Raw genomic sequence first — 21571 nt, 5'->3', positions numbered from 1 at the left:
TTAATTCAATTAAACATTTAGGAGGTCACTTAAAGAAAAAAATTTGTAATCGAAAATTCATTTCGAAACAAGATTTATAAATTAAAATTATGAAAAAATTGGGACGAATATACCATTTACAGAAAACTAGTAGAGAGTTTATCAAAAAGAATTACAGAAGTTATAGAACAGAAAACAAAAGTACATAATAAAATATTAAATATTAACAATTTATTACTAAACAAAGCTATATATTAACAAACTTTGTTGTATCTATTTAAATTTATATGTACTAAAAATTATGAAATTTATAAGGATTTCTAATCTTGAACATGGCTGAATATAATTCAAGTAATTAAATTAATTAATCCAGATTATTGTCGAGATCAGAGTATCATCGAGGGAATGATACCACCTTTCAGTGCATCTTGGTACTCCTGCGTCTTGTTCTCGACGATCACTCGGTTGTCCTCGAAGATCTGGGGCATTCTGTGATACCATTCGAAGACCACGCTGTTGTTACTTATCTCGCTCTCCGTTAGCAGCCAGTAATCCGACAGGAACGCGATGTGCTCGATCACATCCAGCAGTCTGAGCTCCAGGCTCTTTAGAGTGACGTCACTGGTAGTTCGGACAAACTTGATGAGTTCCATCAGAGCCGCGGTATTGGGAGGTGGGGTGAGGACTCGCTCGGATATAGCTTCATATTCCGCTATGGCACTGGATACAGATTAGTTTGAGAGAAATGAACACTATATAATGTTCCGGGATAGAGAATCATAGGGGAAACTCAAATTAATTGTTCACAGAATAACTTAAAAATTACTCCGCAATTAATACCACGTGCTAAATGCAAAAAAGTTACAGTCTATGCATGTTTTATTATAATAATCTCTCGTTGCATATAAATAAAAAAATAATACAAAGTTCAAGTTTTGCATAATCATTATAATTATCTATATAGTTAAAAAATTCATGTTAAATTTAACACATTTTGTGTCTTCCAAAGATCCACTCAAATTTTAACTACACAAAGTAAATTGTTAGAAAGTAAAAATAAATTACAAAAGAAATTATAACATAAAAAATATAACGTTGACACGTTGACACGATTGTGGAATCATATTTTTTCAGTAAAATTAACATTTATAATATATAAATTAATACACTTCATTCATTTATCTTAAAATTGACGTTTTAAAATATATTATTTTTTATTACTTATAATTTATCGTCTTACTCACAAATTGCATTATTTTAACAATAAAAAGTGTTGAATATCAATTTAATATAAAATATTTAAATAATAGAATCACACAATGTTAAATTAACAAGCAGATATATTAAAAATTCAACACCAAAATTTTAATATGGACTAATTTCAACACATAGACGTCATATAGAACGTTTTCTACTACATGCTCCAATAAAATATGTGTGGTCCTCTCAAAGTAATGATTATCTTTACAGAGAAAGCTATCATAGTGACGTTAAAACGTATTTGAGGCAAGAAATGCAATAAAGTATGGGATCTGACTTAAGAGAATTACAAATCTGGTGCAGCCCATAAATTGGAATATAATAGGACGAACAACTATGTTGGATATAGTCACGTACTTATATATTAGATGCAAGATATATTGGATAATTGTTAAATAGTAGAAATGAACAATCTCGAAATATAACCGTAGAATATGTGTGTAATGAATGAGTCGCTTAATTATGTTGAATTTATAAAGATTTAATTTAAATACTGAAGATGATCTGAGATGACAGATCGTTTAAATATCTCTATGTATTAAATACAAATAAATTTAAATTCGCTACTGTTATCCAGCGTTCGTGGAATAAGCCTTTCAAACCAAACAATCAAATGCAATAAAATAATGACTTATAATAAATCTTACTAAAAAAAAAGCTGTAAGATTTAAAAAATAGGTTTCGTCTCTTAAATCAATCTTTAAATAATGAAGTCCATGCTATGCACAAATCTGCCAAAATATTAATTAAAAGCTAATAAATTGCGAAAAGTTAAAAGTAAAAATTAATAAAGATTTTTAATATTTAATTTTAAAAAGTTTTAGATGCGTTATATATATTTAATATTCACTTCTTCGCCGTATTCTGATATCGGTGGACAAGACGCTGAATTAGTAGTCCTTTGAAATGCTCAACGTTCTCCACCACGGCCGTAACGAAGGGCGCGTGAGAAACTTCGAAGAATCCCGCGAAAACTGTCCTCTCGATATCGATCGGTATTCTTCCGACGAGATCGTGATAGAGTTTAATTTTCTTCTCGTACTCCTCCAGCTTCATCCTCTCGTTTAGCAAGAAAGCCTCCGTCCGGCCGAGTTCCTCGTCGTTGTAGAGCTGAGCGAATCTGCAAAAAAAAACGGACGTTATCGCAGCCACCTGCGGCAATAAGATCGATAAGTACTTTCTCAACTCTGCCATCTTCTGCTCCGGGATTATTCTTTCACGATCAATCAGCTGATTTATCTGTCTCTTGAGCCGCTCCACGATGGTCTGCGATATCTGCGGCTGTGAAGCGCACATAGAACTGTTTGTAATAATAATTTAAGAGACAAGTATTTTAACAATTTACGATTTATTATGTAAACATAAATATATGTAATTTCATTGTTTTTACACATAAATTTATAAAACGTGAATTTATAAAATTGTGGTTCTTTAAAATTATTACATGATTTTATATAAATAATAGTTATAACAATTATTACGTATAAATTTAAATTTTTAATGATAATTTTTTATTATGTATACAGGATTCGAGATAGACAAAATATGACAAAATATAATGTGAAAAATATGCCATCAACTTATTTCATTAATAAGAAGTTGACCTTATTATAATTTGCCTTAAATACAGATTCTATCCTTGTTGGGTCAATATATGTCATACATGCTTGAAAAGTATAGTAGCTGCAATCCCAGTAAACAGCAACTAGCAGTAACATAACGTCAATATTACACTTTTACACACTTAATTGTATAAACACATATAACATAATATATATTTTTTACGTAACAGTTATATTGTTAAATGCGAAATTATAATATGGATATTACGTTATTATTACTTTATGTTTATATATTATTCTTCTCTGACAGAACATCTTCTAATTATTTAAAACATATTAGAGGAGGAAATTTGTTTCTCACTTTGCTCTTCAAAACCATAAATGATATTTAAATCAGAAAACTACATTGGTTAGGAGAAATGAAGAAATTTTGGGGAATAAAGGAAAATTTTTGGAAAATAAAATAAGAAAAAAGTTTCCTTCTCTCCAATATCGCTATATAAACAATTAAAAGACATTTTACTAAAAGAATAGTATGACATTCCATTGCTATTCCAGCATTGAGTGACTGTTCCAACAAGAATAAAATGTATATTAAAAATAAATGATCCAATTTCTTATTAACAAAACAAGCAGTAAAATAAATAGTTAGGTGTTAAAATTATTCCGTCTATCTCTTGTATGTGTAAACAATTATTGAAATTGAAAATTAGTACATATATATTCTAGATAGTTACGTAATAATGAATTAAAAGATAGAGACAAGAGAAATGATTTTATTCCGATTTTTATTTTATGATCAAAGATTTCAGAACAGGAAGTCAGTTCTTCACTTGGATCTTCATATTTTATGATGTGGAACCTTGAGAAATTCTTGAGGTCCTGCCCAATCAAGGTAGAGTTGTGTCTCTAATCTTTCAAAATTCCTCACGGCATCGCATATCGCCCTGAGAATGTCGCAAAGCGATTCCTTAAATTTGTCAAAAGATGGTTGGAAAGCGAGTTCCTTGGAGACCACAACGATGCTCACGTTAAAGCGGCAAGCTACGGGCTGTGGAGAAATACAAAAGAGATAGTACGAAACGGTATGGCTCCCTTTGCCTACAAATCATTTGTCTACAAATCATTTGCCTACAAATCATTTTTCTACAGTATCGTTTGCTTACATCACTTTTGCAGACAGTTCGTTTGCGCAAAAAAATTATTGTCTACAGCTCGATTACCTACATGAATTTTTGAGCACAAATAAAAATTTTAGAAACAGAGTTACATTGGCCTTGTATTATCTATTACATATACAAGTATTGCCTATACTTTGATATTGGCCCCAATATCGGCCAGACAATGTATTGCCAATATTGGCCATAAATTGGGGCCCCCAATATTGGCCGAATATTGGAACGCCAATTTGTAGCCAATATTAGCCAGAAATTGAGGCCCCAATATTGACACAAAGTAAAATTTCAGAAAAATTCATTATCACAATTATATCTATTTCTGCAAAAATTAATTAAAAGTGAAATTTAATGTTTATAATTTCAAAGCTTTAAAGAAATCTATAAACCTTTTTTTTTTCGGAGTATTATTTGCTCATAATTTACAAGAAAACAAAATTAATGTCTGTTAATAATTCGTGTGAAAATCAAGATAAAAGCAAAAATTAAAATTCTAGGAAATTAAAAAAAAATGGTTTTACAATAATACCTACTGATTTACGAAAATATTATAAAAACAAAGTGGAAAGTTCAAAAATTTTTTAAAAGATGAAAATTTTTTTACTTTTCTAGATACTATTCACTCATAATTTGCAAGAAATGCAGAATAAATGTCAATTAAATCTTCAGGTGAGAATCAAGATAAAAACAAAAATGAAAATTTTAGAAAATCCAGAAAGGTAATTTATCAATAATACCTACTTAGGTGCAAAACTGATATAAAAACAAAATCGAAAGTTTAAAATTTAAAAGAGAGAAAAATCGTTTATATTTTTCTGAATACTATCAGCTCATAAGTTACAGGAAATGTTGATTAAACGTTAATTAAAATCATTTTATTACTGCGTTTTGTTACTGTGTTTTTTTCCTGCATTCTTTGAATATCTAAAGATGGCACAAGATGCCGAGACATGGAATGTAATGTAACGTAATGTAATAATATATCATCAAATATCTTATAGTAATTAAGTAATTAAGAATGTACAGATTTTAAATGGCTCATATTATATACATCAATTGTTTAAGTTTGACTCTTATATTTGCTCTTCTATTTTCTTGATATTAATCAAAAGCTTTGCATGACAATCAAAGTAAAGACAAAAGTGGGAATTCTAGAAAAAGTTACGTATCAATAATACTATCTGCAAAAAAAAATTAAATAAAAACAAAGTCAAAATCTTAAAATTTGAAAAAGAGAAAAGTTATTATTGTTCTAAATACCATCCTCTAATAACCTACAGAAGATGCAAAATAAACAACTTCTAAATTTCGCTATCAGCTGTCATCTTTTGTTTATGACTTTTAAATCTCCAATTGATTGTCATAACATCTGGGTTACGTGCGCGATAGGGGCTCAAGGCGATGAACGAGCGGACAGCCTTGAAAAGCCTTGATAAGCAGAAATTGATGGAAATTGTGTCTCGTGGTGTTCCAATAACGCTCGCGCGACAGCGGATAAACGGAGGAAGGAAACGCCGAACGCGTGCGTGTTTCCCACGTCTGAAAATCATTTCGCGTCGATCGCAAAGGCAGATATGTATATTCACCTTGCCGTTCACGATGTAATTAACGAAATCCCGCAGAGAGCATTTGCAGACCCTTAAAAGCTGCTCCTCCATCACCTTGCCGGCACAATCGAAGAACCGTTTGAACTGCTTACGTCGCAGCGGGCTGGGCACCATATTCTTTCTGTTATTCTGTAAAGGAACGAATTAAAAAATCAAAGCTTCTCGCTTTTAAGGATGTACTACATGTATTATTTCATAATAATATTTTAAAATTACAAAAAAGTTATATGTAACGATAAATAATGCAAAAGGGCAAACTTGAATCAAACGCGAAATGCGGTTGATAAATAAAAAATTTACATAGAAAGATTAAATCAAAGTCAATATTAAAAGTAGGTAAAGAAATTTCGAACGTTTCGATTATATCTTTGGACCATCTTCAACGTATATATCATCGCAGAGTCATAATGTACGATTAATCCATTAATCCAAGGAAAGAATTACAGATTGTTTTATGTTGTATTTGAAAGTGATACGAAAAGTTTGGTGGCGATTTAAAACGTAATTAAAAAATTATTTATATAAAAATAGGCATATTTTAAAAAAATAAGATAAATAAGAAAATTTTCATTTAAACTATAAAATTGTATTGTTAGATATAAATTTGATCTGTTTTTTACGAATAAACATTCATTTTTATGTAAAAAGTATGAATTTTCAATTCCAGTCACTTTTCGCAAAGACTGTACAACTAATACATCTTTAAATAGATTTATCATATAAATAATGAGCAAAAATAATAAACAAATAAACAAACAAAGAAAGTGAAGAGTCGAGAAATCCAGAAATAACTTTTAATTTATTCCAAAATTCAGCCGTCGGGCACAAAATTAATTTAATAAATACTTGGGTAAATAAAAGAAATAAATATAAAATCCATGAAAGCTTAACAGAAGACAGAGAGAATAAAAATCAAGCAAAATAAAGTTGGTTTGCCTGATTCTTCTTTTAATGTAATATAGCGATATTTAACATTTTATTTCTTTTTCAATGTTTTACCACGAGAAATATCTCTTGAATCCCGCTATACCAGACATTCTTCAGAATTCGCCGATTGGCGACGATCTGACGAGCGATTAGAGTGTGAAAATTCGTCAGATCCCAGCTTTCCTTGTGCACGACGACGTGCTCCAAATTGATCAGCCGAAATGGACTGAAAGAATCGACGTTATTCGCTAGAACAAGTCACGACAGCGCAAATCAAACGTGTTCATAATTCCGATCGATACCTGAAATCGCGAGCCCACTGCTCCAGAGTCATTCGCATGCAGGGATTTATCAAATACAGATCGGTATGCAGAATTTCGCGGCAGTGCTCTATCTGCTTCCGTGAGTCCGGCAGAATATACCGCTCGTCCTCCTGAATCATGTCAAACTGCAACGCGATCGGCACAATTAAATCGCCGACGGCAAGAACTCCGATCTCTAGTCTACATTTCGCAGTTTACAAAACAAGCATCGAGACAATGAAATAAAATAAATCAACGTTCACAATACATTTTTGTTACTACAACAGTTATCTACATATGAATCGGATTTCAGTAACTCCGTAAGTAAAAAAATCTATTTTTTGGAGGATTGAAAAAATGTTCTAATTTTTAAAACTGCAATGCTAAAAGTAATTAAAAATTGTAAAAATATGTGTAAATTGTCTTATTATCTCACGTATTAATTTTGAATGGAACATATCGCTTTTAAAATCTATTTCTTAAAATAACTAAAAATGAATATTAAAATATTAATTACTTATGTCGTTTTTTAAGAAAGTGAGCATTTCCATACATATGACACAGGATTTTTTAATTAGGAAATTCTGTAAATGTAATGACAGTCTTCTAGACGTTATAAAATAACAGGTTGTATAAATAAACGACATTATAATAAAATAAACGATATTTAGCTTTATTGTTAAATAATATACAAAAAAGTACAAAAAAAGTAAACTCATAACTCATTAAATTCCAATATGCTACAATATTTCATTAATGAGTGTATTTTTATTGTATAATGTAAGAAGACTTAAGTCACTATATTGTGTCTCACACTAAATTATAATAAACTTGATATCTAGGAAAGAAATACTCGATTAATGTGGTTTTTAAAGAAAATCATGTATCTACCTCCTGATTCTGAATCCCCTGATATCTCAATTTGGACAAAAATCGACTTACATGATTTCTGAAATAATCGATTCAATGTACGTTGAGATAGAAAATCTTGTGTCACTGAATATTTGAAATTTAAAATTCTCAGATTTCAATGTCCGATTTAAATGTCTATTTTTAATAAACGTAAGCCTTAATATTTCACATTGAAATATTATTCGACATTTTTCTTATACTTGAGAATCTTGTCGATAAAATATTAAGCTTATCTTCAATTACTTCCGATCTGATTTTATTCTCAAATTGATATAGAAGTCTCATTTATAATCCGATCTTTCTTCCGATAGCCAACCTGTGATGGATGTTCCTCGAAAGGATCCGCGAGCGCGAACTCGACGATAGCCTTCTTCATGTTCTTTGTGAAGTCCTCCTTGATCTCGAGGATCAGATCACCGGCAAAATCGGGAAATTTCACCCGTAGGCTGCCGGGAACCAGATCGAGTATCGCCTCGACGAAAACGTCCTCGATGCTCACCGTGCGAATTGTATCGACTCCGTTGCAAATGTAATAATAATATCTATTGACGTCCTTATCGTCACTCAGATCCACATCCATTTCCAGTTCTGGTTTCACTATCAAACCCACCATAAATCTAATCGCAAGGATCGAGATTCATTTAAAGCTTCGAACTTCTTCCAAGAGAATAATACAATAATTAATCGGGTATCATTATATTTTCTTAATTCGCATTATTAATAACATAAATCGTTTCACTTTATATTAAGTAATTGGTTTAGCATCTGTTGAGTAATTAGTTTTCATCCCTTAATATATCCTCATACATTTAACATTTTTTTATAATTCAATTCAAATTTAATTTTTTATTATAATAATTTTATAATTTTATTAAGTTAATATAGTTACGTAGATTTATATAAATTAAATAATTCAGATTTAATTATATTTACGTTGACTGTGCCACATGTTTAGATCTGACGTAAAAAAAATACTTGAAAACTTATGTTTAATTACTGCCTTGACTTTGATTGCACCGAGTAAATATTCGGAATTATTTGGACATACAAATTTCGGATTTGCTTTTTGTACCTGCGAAACTTCTCCTCGCGAAGGCGTTTCACTGTGTGAGGTGCGCCACGCAATTTTTGTAACTTTCCTTTAATTAGCGCCTCTCCTTTCCTCTTACATCTTTTAGGACTCATCAAGTCCGACGGTAGAGAAAACAGCGGTTCCACCTTCGTGTCGAGGATCTTCGGTATTCGAATCGCATCCTCGGATTCGTACCTTCGTGCCTTCGTTTTTTCCAAACGAGATGAAACTTCCATAATCAATCACAATTATGACAATTAATGTCACAATTATGCGACATTTAACAGAATTCTAATTTATCTCTGGAAAATATACAATAATATCACTGTTCGCGAAACTTCAAGCAATTTAATTCATACACGACCTTTCTAGAATAAAATATTTTAATATTGCTACGAATATTAATTAAATCCCGAATGACAAAGCGCGAAATTACATTAAATTATAAACACGCGTCAGGTATACATTTGAGACAGAATATTTGTAAAATATGCAACTAGATAATTATTTCATATAACTTTCGGTTATTATTGACGTTAAAATTAAAACATATTTTTACGGATTTGATCTCAGATAAGTTTATTCATCTCAAAAATTTATTCAGATAAATAAAATATTTTATTTAAAAATGCTGTGTTACAATTATAATAAAACTATAATAATGTTGTGAAAATAATATCAAATGAGGGATATAATAGATATTATATAATAGATAATATAATATAAAATAATATAAAAATATAGGAAAATGTAACCAAATACAATATAACGTAGGTAGATACTTAAAAAAGAATATGTCATTTTAAGTTATGTTAAGTATATAGTTAAGAATACATTTCTAACAATATACAAAATATATAATATATAATAACATTAAATAAAGAAGACACAATAACATTACTACAATGTAATTATTAGTTTAAATTAGTTCTATATGAATTGGAACATTTTTCAGAAATACTCAGAAATATTCGGAAAGTTTACATCTTTTCTCAGAATTTTTCAATTGAATTCTGAAATATTCTGAAATTTCTCATTCAAATATTTTTAAATTTTTTAGATTTTATAATATCTCATCAGAAATTATACTTACAAAAATTCTTAGAAATCTTACGATATTTTATAATTAACATATATGAAAAGTTCTGAGAAAAGATGTAAATTTTCTGAGAAATGTTCCAATTTGTATAAAAAATGAGAAAGTTATAAAATTATATAGAAATTCTGTGAAAAATTATTCTAAAAAATTATATGAAAAACTCTGAGAAAAATTTCCACCAGGGAACACTTACCCAAACAATTTATAATTGCAACAATTATTATTTCAAAATATTTAGAGAGCATTTTTTCTCAAAATTTTTATACAAATTGAAACACTTTTCAGAAACACTGGAAAAGTTTATACCTTTTTTACGTATAAATTCTAAAATACTCTACAATTTTTAAGATTCCTTATTTTATAATTTCTGAAAAAATATCTTAAACTTTTTCAAATTTTATAATATTACAGAGAAATTATAGAATGAGAACTTTTAGAAATAAAATATTTCAAAATTTATATACATGAAAAATTAAAAAAGAAATGTACTTTCTCGGCATTTCTGAAAAGTGTTCCAATTTGTATAAAAAAATCTGAGAAATTTTCTTATAGATAAAACAATTTTGAAAAATTCTAAAATTTATATAAAAATTCTGAAAAATTATATAAAAAATTTTCACCAAGTACTAAAAGGGGACAGAGGCCTCGAAAACGCCCTCTTGATGGAGAAATGATTACGGATTTGTGGTGTATTCTAACCTTCAAACACGGTGAGTGTTTTGCACCGCTGAATCGCCGCGAAATAGCTCTAGATTTGCGAAATCAGCTCGGTCTGCCACGAATATTCGCAGACTAGCGTCTCGCGTAATTAACAGCCAAATTGATCCGCATTCGTGCGAGCCACGCGTGTCCTCGTGTCATTCATGCATCCGGAGATTCTCAAACTGCACCCTCGATCGCAGTTTCTAGGCAACGTAGGCGATCGATTCGGCAGAGTTAACGAATCCCCCGAACCTCAGTGAAATCGGCGAGCGAAGACAGTCCTCGCATTCGCATCTCTTTCCTGTTTCCCCTTCAGCGAGAAGCAATCCGATCCTGCGTGCGATTCTCTTTTAGGTTATGTTTCAGGAACCACCTGCGTCTCGATTGTCGCGGTAGCCTGAGACCCAGAACGGCGCGAAATGTCACGATGTGACCTTGCGATTTCCTCGAGAATTTACATAATCTGATTTTTCCTTCGTGACACATTTTCTTTCCTATACTCAGCATTTGTATCAAACGGAGTTGGTCGTATCAAAGGATCTCTGTGAGGATAAATTTTACACCTTTGATATGTCATAACTCAAAAACACTCCATTATTGATAGTATCTATGATCATCTTTTGTTCATCATATTATAAGTTATATTTCTATACCACATTTTATCCAAGAGATGTCTTAGGAATATCCTTAGAATGTTATAGCTTCAGGACGCAGCTGTTTAATGCTTTGGAGCTGATATCAAAATCTATAATACGTTTACTATTAAATCTGTGATGTCCATTTAGTTTATATTAGTCAAAAGGCACTAATTAATTTCAAGAAGTTCAAAACTCGTAACTTGTTTGGAAAGAATCAATACCAAGTGTATCTTAATAAAGATAATCGATAAGACTCCGCACGTATAATCATGTGGAAAATTAGATCCCTGCGTTCAACAGAAAAAAAAACAGCTTTACAAGTTTTAAGATTCTGCAATATGATTGGTGATACATTTGGATCCAATGAGGAATTGAGAACAAGACCAATTATATTAAAGAATTTTACAACAATACAAAGCTGCTTTTGTTGTTAAACACAATCATATAATTCCACATAGCATATATCTCCAAGGAACATCCTAAAGACGTCCCTATATTTTCTAAATATTCTGAGGACATTCCTAAGACGTCTCTTGGATAAATGTGCTTATAAATGTAGGAATATAACTTGTAATATGATGAACAAAAGATCATAGATAGATATCAATAATGGATAATTTTTGAGCTGTAATGTATCAAAGGTGTAAAATTTATCCTCACAGAAATCCTTTGATAGATCATAGCTAAAAAGTTATCCATTATTGAGTTATTATTTATGTTTGACATCTTTTGTTCATTATATTATGAGTTACAGCATATATGGAAACTAACTTATTTTATCAGAATCCAATTTTTCATATTATTAGTGGATGTAACATTAAGAAAATTAAATTAACATATATTGATAATAAATTATTTATTACCGCAGAAATTAATTTAATATATGTTTTAGATGATTCCGGCTCAGATATTCCGCCTAATTCACACAAATGGCCTGCTTTGGCAGGCCACAAATAAATCTCTGCTAGCTAAGCTGCGCAAGAAGACTGGCTACACATTTGCAAACTGCAAGAAAGCTCTGGAACTAAACGAGAATGATTTGGATAAGGTAAGAGGCTCTACGACTGCTTAAGCATGCGTCCTGCGACTCTAATCGACTTACGACGGAATCTCTTAGTTCTTCCTTACTCCAGGCTGAGAAGTGGCTGAAAGAACAGGCACAGCAGTACGGTTGGACCCAGGCAGCCAAGCTGAAGGACCGCAGCACCAGCCAAGGACTGATCACGGTGACAGTAGATGGGAATCATGCCGCACTGGCCGAGATTAACTGCGAGACTGATTTCGTCGCGCGGAACAAGAAGTTCCATAGTCTTGCAGAGGCAGTGATCTCCGCTGTATTGAACCATGCAAAATCCCAGGACGTTCAGAACGAAGTACAACGGACTATTTTCCATGCAGACAGTCTCAAAGACCTGCCAGCCGCAGACGGCAAGTCTCTGAGTGACCATTCTGCCTTGACTATCGGCAACGTAGGCGAGAATATCAGTCTGAGGCGCGCTCTCGCCATCAGCGTACGATCGCCGGATGTGACACTGTTTGGCTGCACTCATCCAGCACCGATGAATCCTATACCTATATCCTTCGGCAAATACGGCGCCCTTGTAGCCATCAAGTGCGAGAACAACGATAATATGCTGGGCACGCAGCTTTGCCAGCATATTATTGGTAGGTTTTATCTGTCACAGGGATACTCTTGATGCTATAAATCAGGCCTTTATAGTAGGAGCTCTGGAGCTCAAATTGGACAGGCCTATTTATAGTAGGCCTGTCCAATTTGAGCTCCAGAGCCAAAACGCAAGGTTATCGATGCGGAAAAATTCAATTTGGGTAAGATTTTGGAGACTAAAATGTTGATACGTATCTGAGTGACACTTATCAACACTTTGGTCTCTGAAATCTTACATTGAAAATTTTTGCGTTGGCTCCGGAATTCAAATTGGACAGGCCTAAAATAAATGCTTTGAAACATTCTTTTATTGATCAGTTAGTAAAATTCTTTCTTCTGGTTGGTCAATTAAACTTTGAAGTATTTGTAGCGTTAAGTGGACTGCACCTTGGATAATTGGATTGAAAAAATAAAGGACGACATTCACATTGTTTCTTCTTTGTAGGCATGGATCCGCAGAAAATCGGTAACCCGCAGGTGGATGAACCGCACGACAATATGGACGAGGAGCAGTGCATGATCTATCAGGAATTCCTGCTCGATCCTAGTCTTTCTGTGCAGCAGTTGCTAACGGAAACGCATGCTGAAATCGTTGACTTCGCGCGTTTCGAGATCGGTGAGGAACTTGACGAGGAGTCACCACTAAAGAGCGCTCAGACTTGCGGCTGATGTCAATTGCAATGTCCGTAAATATCTGATTGTTTCTTATTATCAACCATTAATATTAATTTTCACGATATTACTTTAATTATGAAATCGAAGAAGAATAGAGATCGTGTGAACACAAATTTTTAAATTGTTTATATATCTTTAACAACAAACGTTTATAAAACGATATTACAAAAACAATAGGCAACTAAGAGCTAGTACACAGTTATTATTAATGTACGTTACAATTCTTCTTTATTCTTCACCTATACATATATTTCCGACGTTTCGGCTGCTTTTTTCAGCCATTTTCATGGTATAACATTAGGCTTAATAATCCAAAAATTTTAATGCAATTGTTCTGAATGTAGGCGCAATTAGTCAAGCCAGAGTAATTCTCCATTTGATCATGCGAACGGCTCTTCTTAACAAGTCAAGATTTGTAAGATCAACCAATCTTACATGATCAAATGACTGAAAAAAGCAACTGAAACGTCGGAAATATGTACAGGTGAAGAATAAAGAAGAATTGTAACGTACATTAATAATAACTGTGTATTAGCTCTTAGTTGCTTATTGTTTTTTTGTAATATTGTTTTTAATATTGAGAGCTTGATTAATTTATATTGTTTATAAAATGTTTACGAAAAAAAGATTAGATTAATATTACTCTCAACTTTGCCATTATGTATAGTGTATCGCATTATTGTAATAAAATCGATGATAGTCTAGCATAAAATTTAAAGCATCATTATTTCATTAAATCTTTTGACGTGTACAGTTTGAAAATTTCAAATTTGTATTAAATTTAACACACACACATATTTCATGGTTTACCCAAATATTTGTATTAATTTACTAACAAGATGAGTATGTTAGAAAGATATAAACATTATGTAAAAATTATTTCTTGAATAAAATTAACAGTTATAATATATTAAATTAACTCGAATATGTTAAAAATTTGACATAAATATATTTTAACAAGATTTTGACACAAGTACAAAAATGTTTTTATTGTATCAAATTTTAAGATTCATCACGGTCATAAAGAATTAAATTATTATACCAAAATCAAAAATTCATATGAATGTTTTTCATTGCATTTTTTTTGTTTCCTTTAATGTTTCTTTTTTATTATTTGATTAATTCGATAAAAATGAAAGAATATTTCATACTAGTCACCAACATTACTTGAATATTAAAATGAAAAAAATATAAAAAAGTAAAATTACGATTCGAAAATTGGTATGTACAGTTAGATAAAAGTATACGCTACGAAAGATTCTCGCGATACAAAGTGCTTGCAGAAGCAACCTTTGCTTTGATATTTTTCAGCCTCCTCGCGAGCCGGACCGATTTCCACAGCCACATCCGAGAATCCTTCTTCCAATAGGGTGCGATATCTGCAGGGGAATGCCGGGTGCCCTGCAGGATAAATCCTTTCCTCAATCCTTTCCTATGAGTCTTAATTTTTAATTCTTTTCTGTACAGTATGCTCTTTAAATTAAATACATGTATAATAAATAAACGTATCCATATACAAAAAATTAAATATACAAAACTACTTTAAATTCTTGTGTTCTGTATATTTTTTTTATTATATATTATTACATATACTATACCTTTTTAATATTCTTGAGAATAATTTATTTAATTCTTTTTGAATATCTCTGACAATATATTTTTACATAAATGTTGAGTTTTGAAAAATCAATCTGTTTTCTGAAAGATCAAGTTATGGATAAATTATGGATAAATAAAGACGTTCATACCTGAAAAATTAAGATTTCTGGTCCCTGGACTACCAATTCGAAGGTAGATTTTTCTCTCGTCTTGAAAACTGGAACGGTTTCCTCCTGCTCGGAATCATTGAAGTAATCCGTCTGCATGTAATTTGTTCTAAAGCCTGGGTGATTTGTCGTCTCAAGCTCCAGACTCTCCAAAGCGGACGTGAAATTCCCAATATCCTTGCAAGTCCCAATTCCAACCTAAATAAAGTTTCATCAAGAAAACGCAATTATTTTCATATTAAAGTGTTTAATTTGGATGGATATAAAATTGAAAAGAAAAACTGTACATCAGCAGCTCGTAATTTTAAAAGAATTAATTAAAAATTATATTTACTAATTTATTAATTTTTCAATACATAATATTTTTTATTTTTTATTCTTAATTAATTATTATGTATATTATATGTTTTTTTATATTTGTCAATTCATTGAAAATTTATCCGTACAGCCGTTTTAATTTAAAATTGAAATAAAAAATAAAATTGGTTTAATTAAAAAATCGAAACTAAATAACAATAATTAAATGAAATCGTTATAGTTATAATTATAGATGGAATTAAATTGCTTTTAGAAATTTGATTTATGAACATGTTTAATTTCAATAAACCTGAATTCCTTGGGAGCAAACGTTATGATCCAGAACTGCAGCAGCGACAGCATCCTTCGTCCTCTCCGCGGGATGATCGTTCTCATCCCACTTCAAGTTCTCGACTGTCCGGAAAGAGAAAGTGCACGTTGTATGTTACAAGGAGGTTCGCAACGAGCGTCTCTCTACCTCGATGTACCGCTCGATTGATCCGATTCCTCGTTTCGCCAATCCATCCTCGCGCCGTCGAAGGGTGGCAAGACGGAGGCAGCCCTCTGACATTTGTCGACGAGACTCGCATCCCTCGCTTGCCGCCTTCGAGCTGTCAGGGAAAAATGCGCAGCGAGCGCACTTTGTTTCAAGGACCGGATCGAACTGAATTTATATGGCTTCAGGAAACTCGATGCTCGATTAAAAGAGACCCTCCTGTGCTGAGATTAGACAGAGAATAGTACAAAGAATAATATATATCTATACTTACGTCTTGTACATATGTATATAATGCGATATCAAAATGAAAAAAATGAGTATTATTTTTTACATCTTTTTCTGTTAAAAAAAATATACTTTAACTATTAACTATGTGTTACGTATGTATATATTGTTACGTTATTTATAATATTTATATTATAGGATAATTGTAAAGCTTTTGTGCAACTTTAATCTTTTGTAACTTAAATAACTTAAATAACTTCAACTCTATAAAAAAAAGTAACAGAGTTCATTTCAATTTTACATATATTTATTCTTGAGACTGTATTTTTCAACACATCCGCCAAAATTCTAAAAGATCCATATTTTTTATATCAGTCCAATTTAAAATTTAGGGAATTAAACAACTCCTTTAAATTTATTGGGGTTGGGGGTATTTCCAAAATATTAGATTTTTCAAAAACTTATGAATATACGGTTATAAAAAATTATTAAAAACCATAAAAGTTTCGTCTAAAAAAAAAATATTTACACCTCACAATAACGAACCAAACATTTTACTAATTTTGATATCTGCGTGTAATAATTCTTATTATTTTGTTAACCCTATATTGAAGGCGAACAAAGGAATCGAAACGTCTGTATTTAACTTCTACAAATACATATAACTTTTACAGAATTCCATCAAGTGGCTTTCACGAACCTTATTTAATGTAACGATTTCTTTTTGCTCGAAGTCTTTGTGTTTACACATTTTTCATTCAACCTGCTCTATCTCTGTCCAATCACGATTACGGTTCCCCATTGATTCTGCCAAGATCTATCCCAGCTTCTTGCATTCTTACGAGAAGCGCGTTTAACGCACGTAGAAGCGGAACGGACCGCGCGAGGGGCCCATTACGTGTTCTAGGACGTGTAATAAACCGCCGTGCTCTATCTATCCGTGGCGAGGTAACGTTGGAAAGGCAGCGGACCTCGGAACAGGTGTGCACGTGTGTGCGTTGTGCCTCACGGCAGCGGCGGCGCGCTCGCGCTCACGCAGGTACCACGTATTCATGAGGCCGCAGCTCGTCCTGGGCCGCCTGCCGTTGCCGGTCACGGCTGGCCGGCCGGAGTTCCGGGGCCCACTTCCGGACACTCGGCCGTACGGCACCGCGCCGATGTGGTCTCGTTTTCAGCCCGGGGAATATCTGTTGTTTCGCAGTGTACAGTTAGCCGCCGCGCATCATACGCGAGCGGAGCTCGCGCGTCCTGCTCCTTCGCGCGTGTCCCTCTCCGCAGTCCGCGTGGTAGAAGCGATTTAAATGGGCCCCGGCTTCTCCGAGCCACGAGACACCACAGAACAATGGACTTTCCCAGGCGGGTGAGTGAGATCGTTCCGTTCGCGAGTCGCTCTCGGATCTCTACGATCGCACGGGGCGTTTTTAGAATCTTCGGCTTTAGGTTTTCCGGACTCCTTACGGCCCTCGTAGAAATTTAACGCTGGTACCGGCCAATTAAGTACTTGTTTTATTAAAGGTATTGTTAAGAGTACTTTTAGTACTGAAAATAAGTGACTAACTGGCTAGTATTAGTATTGAATTTTTATAAGGGAGAAATCTACTGGCCAATACTGAATATTTTAAGTATCAAGAGCACTGTTGTTCGATACTTTTAATACTCCAAATAAGTATTTAATTACTGTCTTTCAGTAATTAATTAACCAGTATAGATTTCTGTAGGGAGGGCGAGTTAAACTCATAATGTCAAATTTTATACCCAATTTCAATTATTTTCTACACAAAATCTGTTCTTATTTTAAATGTCTGAAAAAAATTAATTGATAAAGATAGTGTTTCTACATAAAACAAACACAAAAAGTGTAAGCCATAAATATAATTTTGCCTGTTTGGAGAAATAATGTTGAAGAAATCGATTCGCCGAAAAAAAAGGCATTAAAAAGAAGCACAAAGTATATTTTTCATGAATAATGTTTCTACATAAAATCTGTTAATATTTCTGACAACTTTCTGAAAAAATTATTCAACAAAAATAAAGTTTCTACGAAATATACACAAAAGAAAATGCAAGGAAGAAGATCACAAATATACTTTTGCCTGAAGGAATGATAGTGAATCAATTAACCGACCTTCGTATTTAATTCTGTAGTTGGTAGATAAATCGTCGAATACCTTCGAATAGGTCGAACCTTTAATTAATCCTCCGGAGCTGACGCCAAAATTAACACAGTTACTGACATGTCTAAAACCCCATACAGCACAGACGGGACATCCCTTAAATAAAGTAGAACATTTAATTTATGTTAATTAAAAGGCACTGATTAATTTAAATAAGAAATTTAAGGAACTCAAATGATTTTTATAACTCGTATAAAAAAGAATTAATACTGTAATAAATGTATATTTTAACACAAATAATTCAATTTTGAGGATACAATACAAAGAAAATAGAATTGTTTTTTTTTTTACCATTTCTATCTGTTTCATCATAAAATCTTTGAATCTAATTCTAGAGAATGACAAAGAATGACAATTGAGCCAGTGTTAAAAAAGAGTGGCTTAATTGTCAATTTTTAAAAGTGAAATATTAGATTTTCCACTTCAAAGATTTTAGAGAGATTGACCGAATGGAAAATAGACCCACGATTGAGAATTAAAAAAGAAATAAAAATCATGTGCCCCAATACCGAAATTCTACTTCTCAATTCCGCAGCCTTCACCTCACCTGTTACACCGCCATTGAACGAACGGGTGGCTAAGAGAAAAAAAAACGAGTCGTTCTCTCTCAAAGAGAGAGACTCGGCGGCTGTTTGCGGTCGAGCGACCGCGAATTCTCACCTTTTGCCGCGATTCCCGCGCAGAGATGTGGGCGACAGTTGCGACTTCCTGCCCTGTCGCACCGCGGGCGATGATCGTCGCGGATGATGCTCGGGCCGCGCGTGTGCGTGCGTGCGTGCGTGAGGCGAATGCGAGATGCGCGGGGCTCGTGTATGAATGAATCGCGGTACGCACGCACGCCGCACGCACACGCACACGCCGGAGGAACGAGACCAACACAATATGTGACGGCGGTCGGCAGCGGCATAATGGGACCCCGTCTTACTGGGATCCGATGTGGTTACGGGTCAATCAACTTGGGCCGAAAGCCAGCGGCACAAAAGCCGCTCATTTTCCTGAGAACAATGACAAATGCGGGTCGCGACGAGAAGTCTTTCGAAAAATCGTTCCTCTTGGAATCTGTCCGAAACGTCTGTTTTGATGGCACAAACGTCGTCTCAAAGTGTCATAAAAGCGTCAGAAAGGAACTGGATAAATCCTTCAGACGTTCTGACATTTTTAGATAGCTATACAATTTTTTAATTATTACACTTAGAGGAAGGTCACCGATACCGACTTTGTTTTTAGACAATATTTCTTAAACAAAAGGTAAAAATACAACTTCAAAAACATAAATACAAAGTAAAAAGTGTCTTCTATCAGATGGTATAAGCAATTTTTATAATGCTGTTTGTAATTTTGCAATAATTAAGTTTTTCGTAAGTTATGCAAAAATGAGCGTCTGACAAAATGAGCTCCAAAACTGATATAGTACGCAATAATACCAACATTCCTATTCTATAAATAAAGATATGTCCTATTCTGTAAAGAAAACTAATTTATGAAACTATAAACATTTAAAATGACATAATATTATCAATAATACAGTCACTATTATTTTAATTACGCAATTTGCAAAAGAACACCGTAAGAATTTTCTTCTCGGATTCATAGAATTGATTTTTAGCTGATTTGGTATAGAAATAAGCCACAAATATATGAATTATGAGTTTGTACTTCTTTAATTAGCTAAACAGATCATGATTTTATTAATAAAGTGCAATAGTTAGTTTTTGAGAAATAAGGGGGTGTCACTTTAGGAGACCTGTATCAGTATCGGCGAGTATAAAGTGCAATAGTTAGTTTTTGAGAAATAAGGGGGTGTCACTTTAGGAGACCTATGTCAGTACCGGCGACTTTCCTCTACTATTTAATGCGACGTTAAGAAGTGATGACTCGAATCATTTTGCATTTTAATCCGTCAAATAATTCATTTGTTAATTAATGAGACGTTAAAATTATTTCAAACAAAAATGTTCTCTCTCCTCGTCATTACATCTCGCACTACTTTTCCTGATATCATAGAACTTGGAAATTTTGTGATACACGCAATCGTTATTAGACCAAATACACGAGGATTAACTTGACGAATTAATCGATCGACAATGGCTCAACTCTTGCTAGAAAAATCTGTTATTGTATGATCTGCGTTCATTTTTGTAATTAATTTTATCACGTTAACTCAAAATTGTATTGACATCATTATTTTACTTATTTAATTATTTTACATACTGGAGATAGCCACACCTTGGCCGAAACGTTTATGTTTATTTATATGTTAACTTGATGAATTTTTGAATATATGACTTTCTCTAATGACATACGGCGTGTGGCTTTTTTGCTCTTTTATTTATATGTTGTTAATTAACTCTTTGTAGATGAAAAGATAACCCTTATAATAAGAATCTAAAAATCGAGTTTTATGATAAACAGATTATTTTTTTAGAATTTTAATTAAAAAGTTCCGAGAGCAGAATTGAATTCAGCGATCCCGAAAATCCTTAGAAAAGGACAAGTCTTCTTCAAATCTCTTTGTTAGAAAGCTCCGGTTCTCAAAGGGTTAATTAATTATTAATAAATTAAAATAATCCACTAAATAAACAGAAACGCATGTTCTTTGCAATTTGTGCAAAATGACTATTTTGTTCACACAAACGTCTATAAAAGCGTTGTATAAGAATAAACTATCTGGCAGAGTCCCGAAGTTTCTTAGACATTCTTTTAATAATTCTAATAGATAGCAATTTTATCAAAGGATTGTTTCGCATTTCCACCCAAATAATTAATTTGCTAATTAACTAGAATAATTAACCAAATTAATGGAATTGATAAACTTGTGTATAGCTTTCCAATTAATCGAACAATAATATAAATCAAATCGAACTATTATTACATATATATATTAATAAATATGGAAAGCGCTAAATTAAGGTTATACATATATTAATAAATATGGAAAGCTAAATGAAGGCAACCTTCTTTAACGTGCTAAACGCTCTTCCGGCCAAAGCTGCGTGTGATGCGTCAAGTGCGTCGAGCACATACCCGAGTGCAC

The 21571-nt window shown here is 32.7% G+C and overlaps 3 protein-coding genes across 6 annotated transcripts in view; 1 reads left to right on the top strand and 2 right to left on the bottom strand.

Annotated features, from left to right (window-relative positions):
- Dhc36C (Dynein heavy chain at 36C) overlaps positions 1-10668 on the bottom strand; it is a 46136-nt gene extending 35468 nt beyond the window's left edge. Inside the window, exons 1-10 of the mRNA XM_018505922.1 lie at positions 10595-10668; positions 8797-9098; positions 8041-8341; positions 6813-6958; positions 6583-6736; positions 5563-5712; positions 3664-3852; positions 2417-2520; positions 2090-2359; positions 395-699 (exon numbers count right to left, since the gene is read on the bottom strand). Of these exons, the coding sequence (XP_018361424.1) occupies positions 395-699; positions 2090-2359; positions 2417-2520; positions 3664-3852; positions 5563-5712; positions 6583-6736; positions 6813-6958; positions 8041-8341; positions 8797-9032 (1855 nt within the window). The 5' untranslated portion in view covers positions 9033-9098; positions 10595-10668. The remainder of the gene's footprint in view (positions 1-394; positions 700-2089; positions 2360-2416; positions 2521-3663; positions 3853-5562; positions 5713-6582; positions 6737-6812; positions 6959-8040; positions 8342-8796; positions 9099-10594) is intronic.
- Positions 10564-14093, top strand: mEFTs (elongation factor Ts, mitochondrial). 2 transcript variants are annotated; one of them, XM_018505924.1, is made up of 4 exons: positions 10564-10605; positions 12128-12283; positions 12369-12900; positions 13347-14093. In XM_018505924.1, the coding sequence occupies exons 2-4, from the start codon at positions 12128-12130 to the stop codon at positions 13568-13570; spliced, it is 912 nt and encodes a 303-aa protein (XP_018361426.1). In that variant the 5' UTR covers positions 10564-10605; the 3' UTR covers positions 13571-14093. The 2 variants fall into 2 exon arrangements, with proteins under 2 accessions (XP_018361426.1, XP_018361425.1); XM_018505923.1 differs by lacking the exon at positions 10564-10605 and adding an exon at positions 10667-10809.
- A 624-nt stretch (positions 14094-14717) lies between these two features.
- LOC108760123 (uncharacterized) lies at positions 14718-16363 on the bottom strand. 3 transcript variants are annotated; one of them, XM_018505916.1, is made up of 4 exons: positions 16128-16363; positions 15950-16053; positions 15325-15540; positions 14718-15008 (listed from the first exon to the last, which is right to left on the bottom strand). In XM_018505916.1, exons 1-4 carry the CDS (start codon positions 16162-16164, stop codon positions 14808-14810), a joined length of 558 nt encoding a protein of 185 aa, XP_018361418.1. In that variant the 5' UTR covers positions 16165-16363; the 3' UTR covers positions 14718-14807. The 3 variants fall into 3 exon arrangements, with proteins under 3 accessions (XP_018361418.1, XP_018361419.1, XP_018361420.1); XM_018505917.1 differs by having other exon boundaries at positions 14726-15016; XM_018505918.1 differs by having other exon boundaries at positions 14727-14977; positions 16128-16357.
- Between the last annotated feature and the right edge of the window lie 5208 nt (positions 16364-21571).

Source organism: Trachymyrmex cornetzi, unplaced genomic scaffold (genome assembly GCF_001594075.2).
Source record: "Trachymyrmex cornetzi isolate Tcor2-1 unplaced genomic scaffold, Tcor1.1 scaffold220, whole genome shotgun sequence".
NCBI classification, from domain to species: Eukaryota; Metazoa; Arthropoda; class Insecta; order Hymenoptera; family Formicidae; genus Trachymyrmex; species Trachymyrmex cornetzi.
Note: the sequence above shows the minus strand (reverse complement) of the source record. Positions and strands in the feature narration are given on the sequence as shown.